At 48.1% G+C, this 22121-nt stretch overlaps 2 protein-coding genes, 1 long non-coding RNA gene and 1 other non-coding gene across 10 annotated transcripts in view; 2 read left to right on the forward strand and 2 right to left on the reverse strand.

Annotated features, from left to right (window-relative positions):
- The window catches only part of DENND4A (DENN domain containing 4A), a 57712-nt gene extending 54102 nt beyond the window's left edge, over positions 1-3610 (reverse strand). For 4 of the 7 annotated variants that reach the window (XR_011698992.1, XM_071568907.1, XM_071568912.1 and 1 more), the window contains exon 1: positions 2566-2760. The gene's annotated coding sequence lies outside the window, so the exon portion shown is untranslated. Of the gene's footprint in view, positions 1-2304; positions 2400-2565; positions 2763-3542 lie in introns of those variants that run through there. The other 3 variants (XM_071568911.1, XM_071568910.1, XM_071568913.1) reach the window with 3 other exon arrangements.
- On the forward strand, positions 2335-3498 carry LOC139677796 (basic proline-rich protein-like). The gene has a single exon (XM_071568076.1). The coding sequence runs from the start codon at positions 2335-2337 to the stop codon at positions 3496-3498; it is 1164 nt and encodes a 387-aa protein (XP_071424177.1).
- A 5396-nt stretch (positions 3611-9006) lies between the features above and the next one.
- On the forward strand, positions 9007-14381 carry LOC139678002 (uncharacterized). Its single transcript, XR_011698947.1, has 3 exons — positions 9007-9145; positions 9866-9914; positions 13406-14381. It is a non-coding gene; the product is annotated as an uncharacterized lncRNA (long non-coding RNA).
- Positions 14382-21530: 7149 nt separating this feature from the next.
- TRNAQ-CUG (transfer RNA glutamine (anticodon CUG)) lies at positions 21531-21602 on the reverse strand. Its single transcript has one exon. It is a non-coding gene; the product is annotated as a tRNA-Gln (tRNA).
- Positions 21603-22121: the final 519 nt, after the last annotated feature.

Here is a 22121-nt window from a genome sequence, read left to right on the forward strand (position 1 = left end):
CCACTGTTACAAAAAGCATTTCAGCCAACTATGACTTGCAGAACTAACAGCAACTCAGCTGCTGGGAAACATGATGGAAATCAAAGGGGATGTTGCATATTTAAGTGACACTGCAGATTTCTTTTTCCCGTTTTCAAACCTCAAGGTTAACAAACCCATTATCACTCAGCTTGGTCTAGGAATCATCTTCCCCTCTGAGGAGTCACATGGAGATGGTTTTCTCCAACTATCACACACCACAGCAGGAATTAACCTAGAAATTAGTAAACCCTTCAGTATAAAATCCTGTAGATTAAAAACTGCCAGACTGGCTTCTGGCAGTGGTGATGTCCATAATTCTTTTTTTCAGAGTCACAGAGCACAGTTGTAGGAGCTACAACCTCCCTCACTCCAGAGAACAGCTGGCACTACTCCCCACCTTGCTGCTTTCCCTTTCAAGCACATATTTTAAATAGAAACAGGTTATTTACGTTGCTCCTAAAGCCCGACCTGCATCAGCTCCACTCACCTGAGCCCTACACTGTGTGCCAGGCTGTGTCAATATTTGTGCTTTTACTAACTAATAATTAACTCTGGCTTTATTAACTAGATAATTGCTAATATTGCCATTAACATATATAGTAATTCCATTAAGCACCATACAGGTGTTATATCCTATGCAACAAGCTGCTTACCAGAGAGACAGACCTACAATCACATGGTCACAAAAAATAAGAAAACTCACACACTGAAAATCCCCAATACTGGGAAAACATTTCTAAGTAATCCCACGTTTCAAAAAATGGTCCTTGTGCCTTTTGCTTTACTACTTGCATAATCAGATCTTACCTTTTGTGATACTTTCTAATAAATTCACTACTCAGAAGAGCCTGTTCCAAAGTGGCAGAAGCCACTCACACTTGAGGAAAGGACTCAACCAGCTGGATCTCAGTGTTTCTAGAAGTAAAACGTGCACACCACAGAAGCTCTCAAGGCTGTAGGGAAGCTTAACCTTTTTCGTTCTGTCTTTAGGGTTCTGTGTGATTTTCCCCTTCCCCAAAAGCAAATCACAAACTCTAATGCTCCATTTTTGATAATTAAACAGTTCCAATGCCAAGTCACAATTAACCCTAAAAATGCAGCTCCATTTACCAGAGGTGCATTTCTGCTTTAATGCTCAGTTTAAGTGAGCTCCTCATTACTCTAAAAGCAACATGGAAGCTTCACCAACACCTAAATATATACAATTTTTAACGAGAGGAGCATGATACCCTCACAAAGTAAGACTTGTATGCTAGACACACAAACCAGAAATAATCCATTTACTCCCCTCGACCTTCCTTGGCCAGACTTACTCAATTAGTTTCCCTAAACCACCAGATACTTGCCAAGATTAAATATTTGTGTTTAATCATTCAGAAAGTGAAAGATTATGTACTGTAATGTAACACTTTTTACGGAAACCTCCACTTGAGCAACAGTTCCAGAAAAAAATGTGAAATGAAGTAAAAAGCTGCCCGGAACACCACACTTCCACTCAGTTAATTCAAAAACAAGAAGTTTCAGAACTAGGCACCAAGTCAAGACCTCATTTTTAGCAAAGGAGAAGCGGCAGCTCGTTTGAAATAAGTCCAGAATAACAACCATGGCCGGGAAGTTATTAAATATCACCAGCAACTTGCGCTACACGCAGACTTCATGACGGAGCGACGAGAAAAATGTCAGCGCTAATTTTCAGCAGCGCGTCGCATGAACCAGGTACAGGGTAAGACGAAGGGAAGGCCGGGACAGACACACGGACAGGGGCTGAGCCCCGAGGGGCAATCCCGGCGGCGGGGGCGGCTGCTGCGGGCACGGACCGAGGGGCGAGCGGGGCGAGCACAGCACAGGGGGGTTTGGGGAGCAGGCACAGGGGGGCGCCGGGGGTGAGCAGGGAAGGGGACACGGGGGACGAGCACACAGAGAAGGGTTTGGGGAGCAGGCACAGGGGGGCGAGCACGGGGGGACGCGGGGGGAGAGAACCGAAGGGTGCGGGGTCCGAGCAGAGAGGGGCGCGGAGGGCGAGCACACACGGATGTGTTTGGGGAGCAGGCACAGGGGGACGCGGGGGACGAGCACAGGTGGACGCGGGGGACGAGCAGAGAGGGGTTTGGGGAGCAGGCACAGGGGGGACGAGCACAGGGGGACGCGGGGGGAGAGCACACATGGATGGGTCTGGGGAGCAAGAACACGCCGGGATTTGGGGGACACGCAGGCACATGGATTTAGGGAACACACACACGCACACAGACAGACAGACACATGCAGACAGACACACTCACGCACAGCCGCCTCCCGGCGCGGAGCCCGCGCAACATGGACGGCCGCGGGGAGCGCTCGGCCGCGCCACGCAGGGAGCCCCTCGGGCCCGGCGGGAGCCTCGGCCCGGCACGCACAAGGAGAAAGGAGAAAGTTTTCCCCCTCCCACCGCGGCCCAGCGGGAAGTTCCCGCCGCCCCGGCCTGCGCTGCGGACAGCCCCGCGCCTCCCGCGCCTCCTCCGCCTCACAGAACCCCCGCCCGCGATCCGCCGGCCCCGCCGCCCTCACCTCAGCGAGGCCCGCGCTGTGCGGGGCTCGGCGCGGGGGCAGCCGCTCGGTGCCCGCACCCTGCCCGCACCGCACCGCAGCGCGCCCGGCCCGGCCCCGCCGCTCCCGCGTGTGGGCGGCTCAGGCGGGATCCCCCCTCCCCTCCGCCGCCATCTTGGCTGGCACGGGGCGGGCCCGGCGGGCGGGACTGGGGCCGGCGCCGGCCGGGAGGGGGAGGCGGCCGTGCCCCGCCAACCGCGCCTGCCTCCGCCTTCTGGGGGCTCCCGGGTGCTCCTGCTGCCTCCCGGCGTCCCCTCAGGGCTCCCGCCGCCTCCCAGGAGCCCCCCTCGCCTCGCAACTCCCGCCCAGACCCTCACGGAGCGCGGCCCCTCCATCCCTCCTGCCCCTCACGGAGCGCGGTCCTTCCATCCCGCCCGGCCCCTCCATCCCGCTCGCGCCTTACGGAGCGCGGCGCCTCCATTCCGCCCGGCCTCTCATGAATCGGGGCCCCTCTATCCCTCCTGCCCCTCACGGAGCGCGGCGCCTCCATCCCGCCCGGCCTCTCATGAATCGGGGCCCCTCTATCCCTCCTGCCCCTCACGGAGCGCGGCCCCTCCATCCCTCCTGCCCCTCACGGAGTGCGGTCCTTCCATCCCGCCCGGCCCCTCCATCCCGCTCGCCCCTTACGGAGCGCGGCGCCTCCATCCCGCCCGGCCTCTCATGAATCGGGGCCCCTCTATCCCTCCTGCCCCTCACGGAGCGCGGCCCCTCCATCCGCCCGGCCCCTCACGAATCGGGGCCCCTCCATCCCTCCTTCCCCTCACGGAGCGCGGCCCCTCCATCCCAGCCGTGAGGGGCGAGCGGGATGGCCGCGGTGGGAGCGCCCGAAACCAACGCACCGCCCATGCCTCCCTCTACCTCAGCCCTGCGGTGCCAACAGCACCTCTGATTTAAGCAGAGATCAGTCCCCGGCCCACACAGGCCGGGGTTTGGCTCACCTGCGGCGCCCAGACCCGGAGGAGGTGCCGGCTGTCTGCAAAACACGGGGTGAGAAAACCGAGGGATTTTCTGCAGGGTTGATGTAACCCGCAGCAGGCTGTTGCATCAAAGACTAGAAAAAGAACCCGAGACAAAAATAATCTTTTAAGAGCACGCAGCTAAGATTAGTGCAGCATGTCAGGGTGTTGCTGAGCGCAACAGAACGGGCCCTGCTGCCTGTACCAACACAGGAATAAATACTGCTTTTCTGGCATCTGCACCCCCGGGTTTACAAATTTTATACCGAAGTGATGTTTAGGGTTAGGCTCCGAACCATGCAATTTTGGCTTTAAATTCAGGCTTCTGAATGTTTGGCTTCAGGATTTAGATATGGCTCATTATAAAGACACAAAATCCATGTGAAGTTCTGAATTTGGACTGTAAAAATGTTCAAACTTACAATATTGGTTTGCCTCATCCCTCTGGAAAATGTGGCCAAGTTGGAGAATATAAAAGCAAAGATGTGTAAAATAAGCCTTTTTTTTTTTTTTGTCTTTTTTTTTCCATGTGCTTGTGTTAATTGGATTGTTCATGGCAGAAATGCTGCTCCTCCTGCCCCTCAGGTAGGACATGCCATGGCTGACACCAACTAGTCTCTACCAGACAGCAGCACCAAATTATTTAATGTGCTGGTAGAATTTTTCCAAATCAGTTTCTGCTATATTTTAATCTTGGAGATGCTTTTGAAATAAATAGCCATGGTGAAGTCCATCTTCTGGCTGTGATAGTAATTCTGATATGCAAAGTACTCTGTTCTCTCTGCTCGTGCTCATTTTTCACGTAGGCATAATTTTTAGGTTTCATTGCCAACATCCAAGATTAATGGATCTGTTCCTACTTTTAAGAGTATTGTTGCAGCTGCTCTTGCACTGAGGCAAAATCCCTGCACAATTGTATGAACAGTTCACTTTGCAGGGTTTGAGTTTATCACCATTACATTATTCTTGACTATTCCTAATGGAACCTTCATTTTAGAGAAACAAAATTCTTCAATACTCTGTGACAGTTTTCATACTTTTCGGCTCATTTAATAAGTAAAATTTGATGTAGGTGTCTTTGATTTGCTGTTCATTTATTTCCCTCCATAATTTCTGCCCTTCTAGGATTATCTGCATTTAATCACACGTTGTGTCAATGTCAACAAATTGTGGTCAGGGACGGGGATTTCTCTGTGCAAGGCTGATACAAACACCAAAGGAGTTTCTGCCCAGTGCTGCCATCACAGCCAACAGTGCTTGTCTCTGTCCTGTCTTTCTTGTTCTTACATCTCCCCCTCCTTCCCACCCGATTCCATCAACCTTCTCTCCGTGACCCACCTGCTGCTCACGCTCTGGCTGTCCCACACTGTCATCCCCACCAGCACATTTAATTGCAGTGTTCCATTTCATTATTAGCTTGTCACCACCTTCATCAAGTCACCTTTCCTAACAAACCATGGCAGAGCTTCCCTGCGTAGCTTGTCAGCAATTTTCCACATTAGGGCTCGTCTGAAGCCACGTGCAGAGGGGTCTGTGGGGAATCATGGCTATAGTGCTGTATTTATTTGTGAATAAAGAGCAGCACAGTGAATGGTGCCACTGTACAGGCAGAGACATTACTGTGTGCCCAGCTCCTGCCAGGCTCCTTGCACAGAGATGTGTCTGTGTGTCAGTCAAACAAAGCCTTTCCCTTCCCGGGGATTTTTGGGATCTCTGGGCAGTGATCTCTACACACACATGGAGACTGACCCCAAGATCCTAAGTCAGCAGAATCCTTGCTGTTAACTCCAGTTAGTGTTGGATCAGATTCTCGTTGTGCATAGTGAGTTAATTAAACAAGTTAACAGCTGCATGCAGTGCAGGTGGGCTGGCACTGAGCGTTCCTGGGGGATTTGCTGCCTCTGGAGAGCCGGGTGGAGCCCTGGCAGCCAGATTAGCCTCTCCCGGAGTGCAGCCAGCCAGACACGCAGGCTTTCTATGCACTCACCACCACAGAACCATTTGTTTCCGTGTTACAACCCCAAATTTCTAGCTTGTGGCACTCAAGTAATTTTCGAAGTATGGTTTAGCTTATTTTAAGTGTGTTTTACACATGGGTAGACTCCAGCAAGGCAGACAAGTGGCAGATGGTCAGTGACAGAGCCAGGAATAGAATGGAGAACTTCCTTGTCCCAGGACAGGGTTTTAAATGACTTTGTCCCAGGATTGTGAGATTTGATGAATTTATAATTCATGAGGCTTCAGCAGTGCCTGTAAAAAAAAAAGGCAGCTATTACCATTCCCAGTTTTTCCTGGCAGAGGCTGCTTCTGTAGGCAAAGCGATTTCAGTTTCTTAAGTGTGCAATTTGGGGCTTAATCTGTTCACTTTCTCACCAGTTTTATTCCTTTTGAACTCACTTGGCTGTGCTCTGTGCACTGCTCATTTACATCCTGGGGAGAAGGATGAGGCTCCAAGAGAACCCAACAGAACATCTTTCGAATAGACCTATCTGTAACCTTGGTAAAAACAACCATAAAGATAATGATAATGGATCATTATAAACCCTATAACTGGCAAAACGAGGCTCTGCATTTCAGAGAATGAATTGCCTTACCCTGTCCAGTAACCCACTTTATGGTGCAGTAATGGATCTGCATCCGGAGGGTTATGCACTGAGATGGAGCCTTTGGCAAGATGGGATCACACTGGAAATGAAGCAACATCTTCATGGGGTTTTATATATGCATATTTGAAAACCTGGAACTTATCCCTTTTGACAGAAAGAGCCAGTCCCTGCATGGAATGATTAAATTCTAGGACAGATTATGAAATAATAAAGTATTTAAATATGATGCAGCAGCACAACAGTGCAGTTGCCCTTCCTTTTACTGATTCAAGTATAGTATTTCTGAAAAGCCTTTTGCACTCACGGGAAACTACTGACTATAAATTATAAAAGAGGCAATAGAATTATCATGCATGCATGAGGAAAATAAAGAAGTTTCAGACCTTTCTCTAAGTAAAGAACTTAGTGAAGCAGCTAAAAATATGGGGAAATGGAGCAAACACAGGCTCTGATCCAAAGGCTACTGAACTCAGCAGAAGCATTCAGTTCATTGGGCACCAGAGTCATGTATGTAATGAATTACAATCACAAATGCAAATCAAGAATGTTACTGTACATGAGTAGGGATAAAGTCTATTTGTCTAATTGCAGTGTCTAGACATTCCACTTAGATAAAATGGGCAGATTTTTTCTCCAGCAGGTAGACTTTCTCAGCAAGGATGTATTGCCAATATTTATCTGAGAGTTTGTGGTCCCAAAAGCACAGAAATGCTGGGAAACAAAAAGGAAAGAAAATGTATCCAAGGAGGAGATCCAAGTTATTTCCATAAATAAAAATCCGATGCAAACTCGTTATCATTCCACTTTCCAGCGCCGATTTGCTTCCTCAGGATTTCAGAGTGTGCCCCTGAGGATTTAGACTGTGCATCACAAAGTTTCCCTCAGCAACTGCTAGAACTGTTCCGAAGGCACTGCAGCTGGAGCAGCTCTCCTGTCTGGAATGGTAAGAGCCCCAGGGGGTGGCCTTTGGGATTAATTGGAGGGAAAACAGTTACCTTTGTGCTTTGCTGTGGTGCTGTGGGTTGGGGGACCAAGCAAGTGATATCCTGGTGTTAGCAGGCAAAAAACTGTGCACAGCTGGAATGTTCTGCAATGGCCCTTCCCACAGACACTGGAAGCTCCGAGACAAAGATTTGCAGCACATTTTGTGGGAATGGGACAGCAAAAGGTTGCCTGAAGATGGTCCAAGTCCTGGTGCATCTACCAGAGCCAACTTGCTGTCTGTGCCAGCACTAACCTGTTCTTAAGTGTTGCTGTCATCAGTAAGGCAAGACAACAAAAGCTGCTCTTTGTGGAGTAATATCAGGAAGGAAATTGTGCATGCAGATTTGCCAGCAAACAGAACAGTCTGGGGCTGTCAGTGCACACACTGATGCTGCTGGTTCTATTCTCAGCAGCTCCTGTACCCTCAGGGGTGAGAGAAGGACTGAACTGCTGTCCCTGCTGCTCAGGCATCAGCCTGAAAGGTTCCATGTGGGCTCTGACTCTTTGGCCCATCTGGAGGTGATTTCTGCAAACAGCAGTTTTCCTCTGAATCCATCCAATTCACCCCCCAGAGCCACACCATGTGGCCCTGTGGGTTTCTCCTCTCACATCATATAAAATCCTTCTTTCCTTCACTAGAGTTCTCAGTTCCTTATTATTTGCACTTTTATTTATCTTTGAATTCTGCCCAAGCCAAGCAATTGGATTCCAGGCACCTAAACATTTGCCTGACTTCAGGCTCTAAGTTCCAGCCAGGCAGGGGTTGGTCTCTTCTCCCAGGCACTCAGCAATAGGACAAGGGGGCACGATGGGCTCAAGCTCTGCCAGGGGAAATTGAAGGTGGAGAGCAGAAAAAAATTCTTTGCAGAGAGAGTGCTCAGGCATTGGAATGGGCTGCCCAGAGAGGGGGTGGATTCCCCATCCCTGGAGGTTTTTCAGCTGAGCTTGGCCGTGTCACTGAGTGCCATGATCTGGTAAAGGGACTGGAGTTGGACCAAGGGTTGGACTTGCTGATCTCGGAGGTCTTTTCCAACCCAATCCATTCTATGATTCTATGAGTCTAAACTCTTGTGAAGTCCTGGTGTTTAAAGTTTTGGTATTTTGTTCTAGAGATCACGTGTATCATGAGGGGTGAAGTGTATCTGTCAGTTAACCACTTCTCAGGAGTACTATTAGGCTTAATTAATGTTTGTAGAACACTATTGAGATTCTCAAGAGAAGCAGCTATATAAGTGCAAAGAATTATAATTAATTTAAAACTATCTCATTTTTGGGTAAATGACTAACAACACTTAAGCTGACATTCTCCAAATAAAACTAATTTATTTGATCCTTAGACAAAAACATTCTGAAATCTGGGTGCCATTTACAGTGTATGATGGATTTTGATTTTTATGGTCCTTGGATATATTCAGGCACATTGCACAGCTTGTTTTAGTTCAGGAAACACTGTCCAATATATGTAAGTCAAATTGAAATAGAATAACAAAATAATTAATAGACTCAAAGATAATCCACAGCACCATTTAGTATCTTACACAGCACCTTTAGTATATTGTTTGAACCATAAAGCCTGTAATTATTATTATGGGATAATTTCCATATTTATTTATAAGGCATCTCATTTACATAAATAGTCATTATCGGGAAATAAACCCAGATCATTAAAATTCCAAGAACTGATTGAGATCAGTCAAGATGTACCAAAGAGATTTGCTAGACTCTGTTTGAAACTGTTCTGGGAGGAGGAATCTGCTCCCAAACAAGCTGGGACAGGCCTGTGCTGTGCAAACACAGGCAGGGCTTCCTGACATCATCACACAGAGCGGGTGTTCTGCACGGGGAGAGAACACTGGGGCACTCTCCCCACTAACTGCCATGGAGAGTTTCCAAGGAAATGCTTCTGACACATCTGCACTGGGAATCTGACCCAGTTTGGAGCTGGTGGTGTCCTGGCACAGGTTCTGCTTTTCTGAAACTGCACAGCGTGTCAAGGTACTTTTCAAAATGCTCATTTCTTTCAAAATACTTTCACTGCTTACAGGACTTTCAATACTTTTGAAGTTATGTAGCTACTCAGAAAACACATTATGCGGGGGAAAAAAAAAAGGAAAAATAGCCCTTCCATGTTTCTATTTGCAATCTGGATTCATCATTCCTCAGCTATTAGCTAGAGAGGCACAGGTGTTCAAAGTCATGTCCTGGCTGACATAAAGAATGTGTCTCAATGTATCTTGGGTTCTACTGTCAGTGGTTTTGCCTTTCAAGACCCAAAGTGTTCACTATTTGATTTTTTCTAGGTAGAAATAAAGCCATAAATTTTTTTAAAAAAGGTACAGCTAAAGAACATACTTTAAAAAATTGCAATTTTCCTGACTTGAGTCTGTCCTTTTTCAGTGCAAAATACATCTTTGAAGTTTAAGTGTAAGCCCAGAGTAAGGTGACAGACCATGATCTGCCCTGTTTGGCTGATTATCTTATTAATTCCTAGAGGATGGAGGTTGGCTCAAGTACTGAGTCATGAGGATTTCATCTCAATACAGATATTTTTAGTATCTCTTATTTTATCTTGGATACCTTTCAAATCTGTATCACTGCCCAACTCCTCTCCTAATTATCTAAAATTCTTGTGTAACTGCTTTGGAATGTTCCCTTCTATTATTACAGTATTATCCTGTATTATATTGGGTCCTAACTGCTCATCTATTGATTCAGTCAGGGAAGAGAAACCAGCAAAACAGAGGAACAACATTAAACCTCCCTGGTGAGTCACCGTGAATTCAGGTGAGCCCCAGCTCTGCCCCTTCCTGAGCTCTCCAGGGTACCTGGAGGAGCCCCCATCTCAACAGACCCCCCAAATCAGTGGTTGTGTTCCTTTGCCATCTGTCACTGCCACTTCCATGGGGAATTTTAGAGGAGGTGAACACTTCCTGAGCAACTGGTTCACAACCTGCAGCTGAGAAGGGTGTGAGAGCCAACACAAACCCACTCACCTTGAGAGGAAAACACAAACCCTATTTGTTTAACCCAATTTGTGCCAAGTAATATTATAGATCCTCTCAATCTCAGCCACTTGAGGCTCAATGTGTTGAGAGCAGAAGAAGGAGAATGATGTGTCTGATCTCACTCACACCTGGGGCAGACCCTCTACTACAACAATAAGGGGCTCTACATAACGAGGCAGGCAGAGAGAACTGTGAATTAATTATTACTTTAACTTCTTGATCACCTCTTTGGAAAAAGTATGACCAAGTGCTGATGCAAAGCAAGTAATTTGCATAACCAAGTTTGAATGTGACTATAACACAGTAAAAAACTACCTTAATAAATGGCAATTTTTAAAAACCACAGTGTGACTCTTGCTACAACAAAAAGAGCATTTCCAGGATAAATAATGAGATTGGAGGAAATGTCCTTGGCAAGTCAATTTGTTCCATGCTGCTGATGGTTCCTGTTAGTGACAGGGATTTTTTTTTTGAGAGGGAAACAATGGAAAACAGATGCAAAACCATTTACCAGAAGGCCAGGCAGTGGCAGCTTTTCCAAAATGTCAAGTGTGCAGAGTGGAGTCAATTTAAAGGAGAATTAATTATTTAAACTGAATTAATTTGACTACAATGAAGTCCTGTTAAGCCATCTCATCCATCCTGCTTCCAACTGTGCTACCCCTTCCAGTCTCAGTCTAAATACTGACCTCAATTTTCAGATACTTCAAACAAGAGCTCCCTTACCCGGTCAAGTGCTGGTATGTTGCTTTTTAAATATATTTACTGCATCCCTTCCAGGAACTCACCTCCTCCACACTCCCAACTCATAAAAGTTTGATCCCTGGGTCCCCTTTTTCCCTCTTTTCCTCTTTCAGCTTCGTACTTCCCGTGTTTTCCCAGGAGCTTCAGGCAGTTTCCATCAGATCCATCTTTTGCCTGCAAGTCTGTTCCTTGCATCAAGTCCCTCATATCCTAATTTCAACAACTTTTCTTTCATATATTGCCCTGTTGTTGCTTGCCTTTGGGGACAGGAAGGTGACTGAATTTTAGGTCTGCAGCTTATTTTCTCTAAAGAATATCCACACCTACTTCCCCTGGAACGAGTTGTCCCCAAGGACTTCAGTTCCTCCTGGAACATGGGCCATGAAGTTGTAAAACACAGGTTGTCTGTCACCCCTGGAAGGAAGACTCAAGGGACCACTGTGCCCAGTTTGCATTTTCCAGGGCAACACAGATTTGCAATGCTGTCAACAATTTAAAAGTGGCAATAACAGTTACCTTTTTCCCTGGCAGTGTCATATGAAGGGTGGCAAACACCAGCACAGCCCCTGTTCCTCTGACACCTTCTGTTTCCCATGGGAATATCTATAACTATGATAAGGCAGAGCTGTCACTTTTGGTTTCCAGTTTGAACATGGGCAGAGGGACCATTCCAAACCCATCCTCTTCTGGTACTGCTAAATCAAAACCTCTGTGCTAGAATCCACATAAAGCAAATGCCTTTATTTCTTCTATTTTGTGGAGGAAAATAACTCCAATCTATTAAGTAATAAACTTAATTGCCCTGGGTCTTGCCTGTACTGGGAATGTGTATTAATTTGAATGCATCAGTGTAAAAATCAGGCTCATTAAACCCTTGAAGCCCTAAAATAGATTGAACACTGTTCTAACACTTGCATATAATCATTCATATAAAAGTAATAATTTACAGGAGCTCATAATGAATATAAACAGGAATTAAAACAGTAAGAAAAATGTTTAATGGAAGTGATATTTAAATTGATGGTTAGAAGTCTCTTCTGGAGCACATTCCAGGCCTCAGAGGAATGGAGTTGGTTGGATATAATGCTCCTTCTTGTGTGGTGTATTGGAAACAACACACAAAACATGGACACACTGAGGCCAAGCCAACACCTCCAGCTCAGAAACGCCGTTCTGAGGTTACTCTGTGCACTGCCACTTCCTTACTGTGCAAGGGGGATGACTCATGTACACATGGAAAAATGTGAGCGAGTTCTCAGAACCCATAACTGTGCTGGCTCACTCAGCCACTGCACAGCCTGAGTGAGTTCTCAGAACCCATAACTGTGCTGGCTCACTCAGCCACTGCACAGTCTGAGTTCTCAGAACCCATAACTGTGCTGGCTCACTCACAGCCACTGAGCAAGTCACCCTGCGTGGCCGCGAGGTCTCCATGGCTACCCCTGGCACCACTCACCGCGAGGTGCCTCTGGCACCGATAAGCACACAGGAAGCCAGAGAGCATCTGCCACGGCTGGAGATGGTTCCGCCCTCAGCGACCACGGAAAGGCTCCAGGCTCTGCATTCCATGCACTGCTCACCTGGCCTTTGACACCAGCAGCTCTCAGGCAGGAGATGTACAGCGTTATACCTGCAGGTATTTCCTAAAGGACCACTGGAATGGTTAAAGGCATTTTTTTCTTTCCATTCTCGAGTGACTGGGAACACTGGATAGCACAATGTGCATATGGAGTTGCTTCCTGAAGGTCAACCACTTCCTATTTAACCATTATTTTTTTCTGATGTTCTGTTTTCCTTTCCAAACCGGTTTTGTTTTGTTTTGTTTTGTTCTGCTTTAAACATAAAAAACAATTGCAGCGTATACTGAATAGTAATTATAATCATCCTAATGGTGGTAAGGAAACCATGTGCTTCCCTGGAGCAGGGCTGGGGCTCCCAGCCCAGGCAATCTGTCTTCTTGGAGCATACCAGCCTCTCCATAGCGTGGACAGCCAAGGAACGGCGTTACACAAAATAAAACCAAACAATTTAGAGCAAACTGTTTCTTTGTTTAAAGAAAGAGCTGTTGAACACAATGTTTGAAAAAGGAGCTCAGCCAAAAAGTGCAGATTCTCTGCTTGTGCATGTGGAGAAAATTCTGCTCACGTAGTTCAGCAGTTCCCCACCACCACAGTGTTTTCATTCGTGTGGAAAACCACTAACAGAGAACAACTGACAGCAGCATATTTTTGGGATATTGAGCCTCGTACCATCTTTATGTACTTCCTCTGTAAGTTTGTGTAGGAAATTGCAACAGTTGTGCTGAAATCAGACATAGGCCATGTATGGCAGATCCTTTGGGTGGATCTCACGTGATGAGATGAGAGTGGGGGTCAGAGCAACAACATGAAAGATGAGGACACTGCTCCAGAGCTATGAAAGTGTAGGTGAGAAGAGAATTTTGCCCAGAAATTCTGTGCTTTGGAGTTTTATGCAGTTTTTTGTCTGTTCTATTCTTAAACTGCAGATGGATGTGGTTTTGCTGGAAAATAAATGAGACATAAAGATGACTTCAAACATTTGCAGGAGCCATGCTGACACTCAAAATACAGAAACATCAAGCAGCTTTCCTGGTGAGATCATAAAAGCAGAACCACAGTGATCAAAGAAGGAAATACAAGACTCTTACTCCATTTCTAATACAAGATACTTTCTCCTTTTTGGACCAGGAGCCTCCTTGGAACAGAGATGCTCTCATAATCTACAAATGCAGTACATAAGGTGGATATTTTGGCAGTATTTAGTTAGTTAAACGTGGGAATATTCATGAAGACAGTAGATTTAACACTTGGACTGACAAATAATGTATCAGGTTATTATTGTATAATAGAGTCATAGAATCCCAGAAAGGATTGAGTTGGAAGGCACTTTAAAGATCACCCAGTTCCAATCCCCTGCCATGGGCAGGGACACCTCCCACCAGCCCAGGTTGCTCCAAGCCCTGTCCAACCTGGCCTTGGACACTTCCAGGGATGGGGCAGCCACAGCTGCTCTGCCCAAGCTGTGCCAGGGCCTCTGCCTTAGGGAAGAATTCCTTCCCAATATCCCATCCAACCCTGCCCTCTGGCAGTGGGAAGCCATTACTCTCATCCTGCCCTTGTCCCTAGTCCCTCTCCAGCTCTCCTGGAGCTCCTTTAGGCACTGGAAGGGGCTCTGAGATCTCCCTGGAGCCTTCTCCAGGTGAACCCCCCCAGCTTTCCCAGCCTGGCTTCAGCCCAGAGGGGCTCCAGCCCTGGAGCATTTCCATTTCCTCCTCTGGACTCGCTCCAGCAGCTCCACATCCATCTGCTGTTGGGGATCCCAGGACTGGAGGCAGCTCAGCAGGTGAGGTCTCACCTGAGCAGAGCAGAGGAGCAGAATTCCCTCCCTCAACCTGATGCCCACACTGGGGATGCATCTTAGGATATATTTGCCTTTCTGGACTGCTCTCAGTCCTATTATCATCTGGATTTCACAGGGAACTGAATTTATTAAACTGTTAATATCAGAATAATTAAATATCTGCCTTGAACTATGTGCATGTTGCATTTAACTGGCTTGGAAATAGGCCAAAACTTGAAGCAATTTTTAGTAGAACTGCAGAATCAATACATCAATTCCCATTAATTTGGTGTCAGAGGAAACAAATGTGTACCTTTCTGAAACGTGTGCATTCCCTGCAGAGAGGTACTAAAATAGGCATCTTCTGTCTGCCTTCCCTGTGCCCTTCAAACATCCGAAATCAGGGCCAGGATGAGGGAAACCCAGACTGGCTCCAAAATGTAATGAAGCCCCTTTTAGTAACCCAATATCCTGGATAAATTGTGTGCCAATCCAGCATCCCAAACTCTACCCCATCCACTGCACTGAGCTCCCTGTTGCTTCCCTAATGCCCCAGTCCCTCCAAAATTCATTCCAGGGCTCAGAACATCTCTAGGCCAGCTGAGGTGGAACTCCTTTCAGTCTGTCACAGCCATAATTCTGCACAGCAGTGAGACAATATTAATGACTAATCCTAACTGAGAGTGCATTTTAAACCAGCCACAGTTCTGACTCAATCCAAGCTCGGTAAAATGTGCCGTGCTCCAAGCATCTTGCACATCTTGCTCTCTGCACAGCTGGCTGCTGAGAAAACTCTTGTCTCAGGAGGTTTGCTCAAGCACATGAAACATATTTTTAGCATCCCAAAGGTGTGTGTACTCACAGAGCTGAGAGAGCAGCCTGGCTGGCAGCAGCTTTTCAGAGGTAGGAGCAGGAGAGAGGCAATGGGTGATGAGATTACCCCCTTGAAAGGAGACTCCTGCTTGGAATATCAACACATCTTTTCAGTCTCTCTCCTAGTGACTGTTTGTGCTTTCATCCGATTTTCCATTTGCTCCTTCAGCTACGGGACCAGATGGCTCCCCACATAATGCTCTGAGTCATGGCAGGGCTCGAGGTGTTTGTTCTGTCCCAGCAAACGCAGGGGTTGGACCAGGTTAAACCCCTCACAGCCACATATGGTGCACGCCGTGTGGGGCTGCAGCAGGTGCCTGTGGAGCCTCACAGCAGAGCATCCTTTCCTTCTTGCAGGTTGTCAGGAAAATGACTGTCATCCCTTCAGCACAAAGAGCACAAATGGAGGCAGTGCAGTGACACATGGCAGAGGACAGATGCTCTGCACTTCCTGGGATGCACAATGCCTGATGGCAAGGAATCCTGGTGGGCCAAGGACAGGAGGCTCTTGTTCCCCCTCTGATTTCCCTGTGCAGCTTGTGATTAAACTGGTGCTGACACCTTGCCCAGTGCCTGCCTGCACAGCCAATAGCCCTGAGCAGGACTTCTGGCCATGAAGCACCTACTGGAAAAGGAGAGGATCTCATTGTTTGAGAGCATCTTTGCCCCGGCGTTTGTTAAATAGAAAACAGAACTGATTTTCTCCTCACTTGCCTCACATAGATCTGGGGTGGATTCAAGCCCTGTGGAATGAGGGGGAACAGGAGGGGTGTTTGTCACTGCAACAGCCACTGCTCTGAAGGGCAAGGCTGGAGGGATTTCACAGAATGTGATTTGTGCTTCAGTGACAAGACCATAAACATCACCCTGCTGTGGTCCCTCACTGATATATTGCATTTCTGAGCAGTGAAAACCACTGGAATGATGAAAGATGTGTTTTCAATACCTGGGAGATGGCTCTTTCAGGGAATTCCAGCCTGGCATGCTGGGACTCTGTGCAAGCAGCAGCTCCCAGGGTGGCTGAGGGATGTCCCAGATCGCAGGATGGATACGGTGTGTGCGCTCCAGGGCACGCAGGGAAGGAGCAGCCAAGCAGCTGGCCACTTTCCAAAGGCCACACTCCACCTCAAGTGTTTCTGAGATGAGAAAATTACCCTTTGGCTGTTTTCCAGCTTGCTTTTCTGGGTATGCATCTGACATGCCCTCCGTGCTGGGAGTGACAGGACACCTCGTGAGCGGTGCCGTGCTGGCCTTTGGCAAGCAGTGGGACACCCATCGGGGCTGGAGCAGTGGCAGGAATATCACAAGTGCAGCCTGTGCAGGGCAGCTCTGATGAAGGTTAAACGTGTGGCTGCCACCACCTTTGAGGTCAGCATTGGGCTCACTTTAGCAGTCCTATAAATAGATGCCCAAGGTTGACTGAAAAGAGGATTTGGCTCGGCTGGATCTTGTTTAGCATTCCCAAGAGAGGAAGGCAGATTCTTTTCCGTTTTCTTTTCCAGCCTCTAACCTTGAGTTGGTCTCTGTGGGAAGCATTAGTGGCATTTGCCAAAGGAGCCGCCGCTGTGAGCCGGATGTCCTGCCGTGTCACACAAACCACACGTACACAGCTCTCCAACCTGCAAACCCAGACCTAATTCCACTAAAGCCTCACACTAATTCCTCACCGGCAAAACCAGGGAAAAGACCCAAACAAACCTGGAGCCTAATTGCTTGAAAACAGTAGGACACCTAGTGGATTTACAGGGAATATCTTTGGGATTATCAGCAATAGTCTGTCATTTTCTTGGCAAACCCGACTATGAATGTATTTTTAGATGAATCATTGAAATATCAGGGTTTCTATTTAATAAATTAATCTTGTTATAGCTGTTACAACCTCTGGTTTTCCTGAAGAAGTTATTGCGACCTATAAAAATCCAAAGAGTATTGTTTGAATGACATGAAAAAAAAATCATTATGGAGAACTGGATGGTTCCCAAGGTCTGGGAACAGGAGAAAGGGTATTCTGCCAGATCAAAGGCATCCCAGTTGTTCTGTCTGACAGCTCTCTAATGATCTTAATGAGCAGAGTTCTCCAGGCTCAGCCTGGCTCCCTGTACAATTGTGCAGTCTCACAACATCTCTGTGCTGAGCACAGCCAGGCAGCTCTGCTGGGTTTTCAGCAGAGAATGAGTTGGCCACAGAAACCAAACTGCCTTCTTCATTCCCCAGGGCTGGCTTTGGAAGCCAAATGAGAAGATGATGGGCCATGTGACAACGTCTGCACTGCTGTTGCTGTGTTTGTCTGGTACCAACACTGACATCAAGCAGATTTTGTCCCCAGGTAGGAAACAAGCCCCTGTGCCAGGGTGTGTAAGAGGAAGAAGATTTTGAGTGATGATTCTATGAAATTATATCTTGGTCAGTGATTATCCTGGGGCTGGCAGTGTTTTCCTGCTGTGCTGTCTCTGGAGGCAGCACACGCAGACAAAGAGGTGAGTGTTGAGTCCAAAATGGACGCAGGAAACTGAAGACTTCATTTTAATGGACAGTCATCACAAGAAACACCAAGTCATCGAGTCTTGCACTCAATTCCTGCTCCCAAAGCACACTGAAACCTTTCCTTCCTTTCTGCTTATTCCTTAATATTGTCCTACTGGAAAACGTCTCCAGAAGATGGTTAATTTTTCTGCTCCCTTCCCACTCTTTCTTCAGTGCTGCAAGAGATCCCTAAAGACCAGAAAAACCAGGAGGAGATTTGATTTTGGATAAGTCCCTGTTCAGATCCAGATCTTTTTTTATTCCAACTTTAAGGTTAGGAAAGAAAAGGCTGATTAAGAAATTAATTTTCATTTGGTCTATTTCTTCTTATCTCTTTTCTTCTTAGAACTGTGGAACCCAGATGATAGAATTCAAGTAAGCTATCTACAGAAAAATCCCCATCAACTCCATGTATTTTCATTACTCCTACCTGTGGCATGAAATTACCTGAAAAACAGAATTCCTTGTACATTATAAACCCTTTAATTTGGTCCAGGGTTTTTAAAAAAGAGGGGTTTCTTTATTTCAGTGGATGGATTTTATATTTGGAGGGTTTTTTTCTGTCTGCCATGTCAAACTCAGGGTAGTGCATGCTAAGAGCACACTTTTGTCTAATTTAGCAGCTGGATTGGAAAGCTTGAATTATCTCTGCATAATTGCAATGATTCATGGATTGTTAGGAAATTGCAAAGTATTGATTGGATTTTGCCCCTAGGAAATATTTCTCCTCTGATAAAACAGAGTAGGTTCTGGGGTTTTGCTTTTGTCCTTCCTGCCTTCTGCCTCAGGGAAACCAGGGGCTGCTTTCATCTGGAAAACAGGAATTTGGGTCAACAGCCATTCAAGGACAATTTTGAATTATTGTGATTTGCAGTTCCAAATCTTTTGATGGGCTTGGCAAAGTGTGGGCAGGGATTTCAGAGGCAGAGGAGCTGGGACCAGCAGCAAACATTGGCCATCCCCATTTCCATGTCAAACACCCCTGGTGTGAGCCCTTGGCCTTGTTGTGGGAGCACCACGACCATCGCAGATGGTGGCAAGTTTTCCACTTTATTAGGCCAGGGTTTCTCTCGGGGTCTCAGAAGTTGGTGGAGAGGGAGGTGGGAGGATGAGGTGGGACTCAGGTGCAGGGAGAGCCTGATGCTCAGTGCCTGGGGCTGGGAGCCCTGGCACACATTGCACATTGATGGGGCTGTGCTTCTTTGGCAGCTGCTGGATGGATTTCCAGCACAGCACCATAAACACGCAGTTATGAGTGTGACCTCTGCTGCTTTTCTTCTCTTAATTGAACATCCAAGGCCCAGCTGAGTGTCATTCCTTGTCTCTGCTCCAGTTGCCTGGAACGTGCTGCCTCTGCAAATGGTTCTGCCTAAGTTAGGAATTATGAGAGTGTGCTAATTCAGGGTTTGCCATGAATTTAGTGTTCCCTCAAGGATGACACTAATGGTAATTAATGCAGCAGAAATGCCGGTGCTGGGTGACTGTTCTCACATTAAAAGCTGTCAGTCAGAGAGCACGCAGCCCTCTGTTCTCTCAGGCCTGACCTCTGCTTTTTGGCCGTGTTTCATGTGCATGGCAGGTGTCCTGGGCCACCCCATCCCACTCCCATCCTGGCTCACTCTGGGAGGGGACACAAAGAAAAGCAGAGCAGCCAAAACCAGCCTGTGCTGACAGCACCATTTCCTGAGGGTTTGAATTTTCTCATCTGCGGCTGAACAGCAACAAAATTAACCCAGGACTGAACAGGACATAAGACTTTAATTTCTGGAGCTCCCTGCTGGTCCAGCTCTCTCCTCATGCCCAGCTCTGTTGAATCCTCTTTCTGCTGTTTCAGTTTTCACCACGAAGAATCTGATTTTGAATGATCAAATGTGTTTAAACAGGCTTAGACAGAAATATCACTGCTGCTTCTCAGCTACATGGCAGTCTGCACAAATCTTCATGTTTTGGTAAAAATGATTGGTAAAAATGCCTCTGATTCATAAGGGCTGAAGTTCAACAAGTGGCAGCAGTGCAGCAATGTGAGGACTGTGATTTTTATGGCAGCCAGAAGAGCCACTGTCCTCACTCTGTGCCCTGATGTCCTGCACAGGATGTGCCAGTTCCAGATGAGGAACATCTGCAGTTTGGTGCAAGAGGAGGTAGCACTTACACACATGAAAAATGTAAAGAAAGGGTGTTTCCAGGCTCACCACAAAATCCAAAACATGGAAAGGAGAACAGCTCTTGCAGGAGGATAACCAAAAATAGCTCATCTGTGTTATTTTAAGTGGTTTTAGCGATAGTAGCAATTCTAGAGGACGACACCAGGCCTGAGAAACATCAAGTGAAAATTAATACCTTTTTAACAACAGAGTTCAATGGAGAAGTGCAAATGGGATGTGCAATGGAAACCTGAACTCCTGAGTTACAAATACAGCCCAGGCTCTGCACAGACAAGTATCCATTGCCCATCCAATGTGCTTCTCAATGCCATAGGATTGAGGGCTGCAGGAGCAGGAGGAGCCTTTTCAGACTCAAGATTTTGCATGTTCTGGGTTTATCTGGAGACAAAAAGGATGAATCCAAAGTCAATACAGACCACCTTGTTGCTACACTGCCAGAGTGCTTTCTGCTCTGCCAAGGTCTGGCCTCACAATGCCTTTATGGAACTGGCACATGCAATTATTCCCACAGCACCCATGGAAAACAGTCCTGGGGATGCAAAGCCTCGAATGCTGGTTGGGTTTTGTGCCCATGTTAGAAGCTGGAGGTGCTGGTGGCAGGATGTGGGGCAACCTGATGCTCCAATCCCACCTGGTGCTGCAGTGGTGGGACACACTGGTCACACCTCGCTGTGTCTCCTTGTTAATGCTTTGTTGGCCCTTCTCAGAGGTTCTGAGGCAGCTTGAACTGTTTATTTTAAAGGCAGAGGAGCATGTTGTGCCTCATAATCCTCCAGCAGACGGTGACTGATGCCTGGGGGTCACTGTGCATGACAGGAATGGTGACACAGCCACTGACTGCAGCGATGGCAAACACGCTGCTGGTCACGGCAGGCTGTGGGAAAAGAGCATTTTAAAGGGATTTGGTTTAATCATCTGGACACAAGTGCTATTTATATCCTCTGCTGTTTGGGTCTCAAGCCTGTGTCAAGGGAAGCTGATGACAAAGCTGGTGTCTCCCATGGCACAGGGGCAGAGAAGGGGGACTGGAGCACCCTTTGAGATGGGAGGGGCAGGGTGGGCAGAGATGGCTGTGGGGAAGGGGCCTGTGATTGCAGCCACTTTGCACCTCAGGAGGTGGACGGGCTCGATGGCACCTCTGACACCTCCACCACAAGCTCCATGTTTGCAAATGCCCCTCTCACAGCAGTTCACAGGAGGGACCTGTGAGACCTGGGGGGCCTCCCACCAACCCTCCCCAAGCTGCCCTGCGGCTGTGGGCAGCTTTGGGGTGAAGCCATTGCCTGTTCTTGGAGGCAGGAGAAGGGCACCCACACTGTGCCCTGGGATGAGCTGGTGGGCACCAGGCAGGAGGTGGTGTGATATGTGACGTCCATGTGTGAAGGGGCCTGGGGAGCTTGGGGTGTGCCCAGGCATCATTTGGGCAGAGGAGCCCAGGAGGCTCAGAGTGTGTCTATGCATTACTGGGGAACAGAGGCTTGGGGAGCTCAGAGTGTGCCCGGGTATCATTTGGGCACGGGACACTCACGGGTTCAGAGTGTGTCTAAGCATCTATATTGGGAGCAGAGGCTGGGGGAGCTCGGAACGTGCGCGGGCGTGATTTGGGTACAGAGGTTCGGAAAGCTCAGAGCGTGTTCGTCCAGCGTTTGGGCAACTGAGGTCGAAACGAAGCCAAAGAAAAACGGAGAGCAGGAAGGAAAAAAAACGTTCAGGTTCCACCGAGATTTGAACTCGGATCGCTGGATTCAGAGTCCAGAGTGCTAACCATTACACCATGGAACCGCTGTGACACAACGCCCTCCTGGCCGCTCCTTGTGCCTTCCCTGCCCCCGCCCCACCGCTGCGAGTGCCTGGAGGCTCCGGGCCGGGAGTGCCGGAGGTGTGTTGGTACCGGGGGGCTCCAGGCCGGGGGTGTCAGTGCTGGGAGTGTGTCAGTGCCGGGAGTGCCGGAGGTGTGTCGGTACTGGGGGGACTGCGGGCCAGGGGTGCCGGTGCCAGTGCCGGAGTCGTGTCGGTGCCGAGGGATGGTGGTGTCGGGAGTATCGGTGTGTCGGTTTCGGGGGTGCTGGGATTGTATCGGTGCCGGAGGTGTGTCGGTGTCGGGGCGGGCGTGTGCGGGTTCTCCCCGCCGTGCCCCACGGGCGCGGTGCCGGGACCAGCTACTGGTGCTATGCCTGCCCCGCTCCCCCTGCCCCGGGCGTGGTGCCGGGACTTTGCCGGTGCCAGTGCCGGTCCTGTGCCCGCCCCGCTTCCCCGGGGAGCGGTGCCGGGACTGTGCCGGTGCCGGTTCTGCGCCATTGC

The sequence above is a fragment of the Pithys albifrons genome, chromosome 13 (genome assembly GCF_047495875.1).
Source record: "Pithys albifrons albifrons isolate INPA30051 chromosome 13, PitAlb_v1, whole genome shotgun sequence".
Taxonomy (NCBI): Eukaryota; Metazoa; Chordata; class Aves; order Passeriformes; family Thamnophilidae; genus Pithys; species Pithys albifrons.

Bases quoted from the DNA above. Each gene is read 5' to 3' on its own strand.
- LOC139677796 (XM_071568076.1), top strand. From the start codon at position 2,335: ATGGACGGCCGCGGGGAGCGCTCGGCCGCGCCACGCAGGGAGCCCCTC.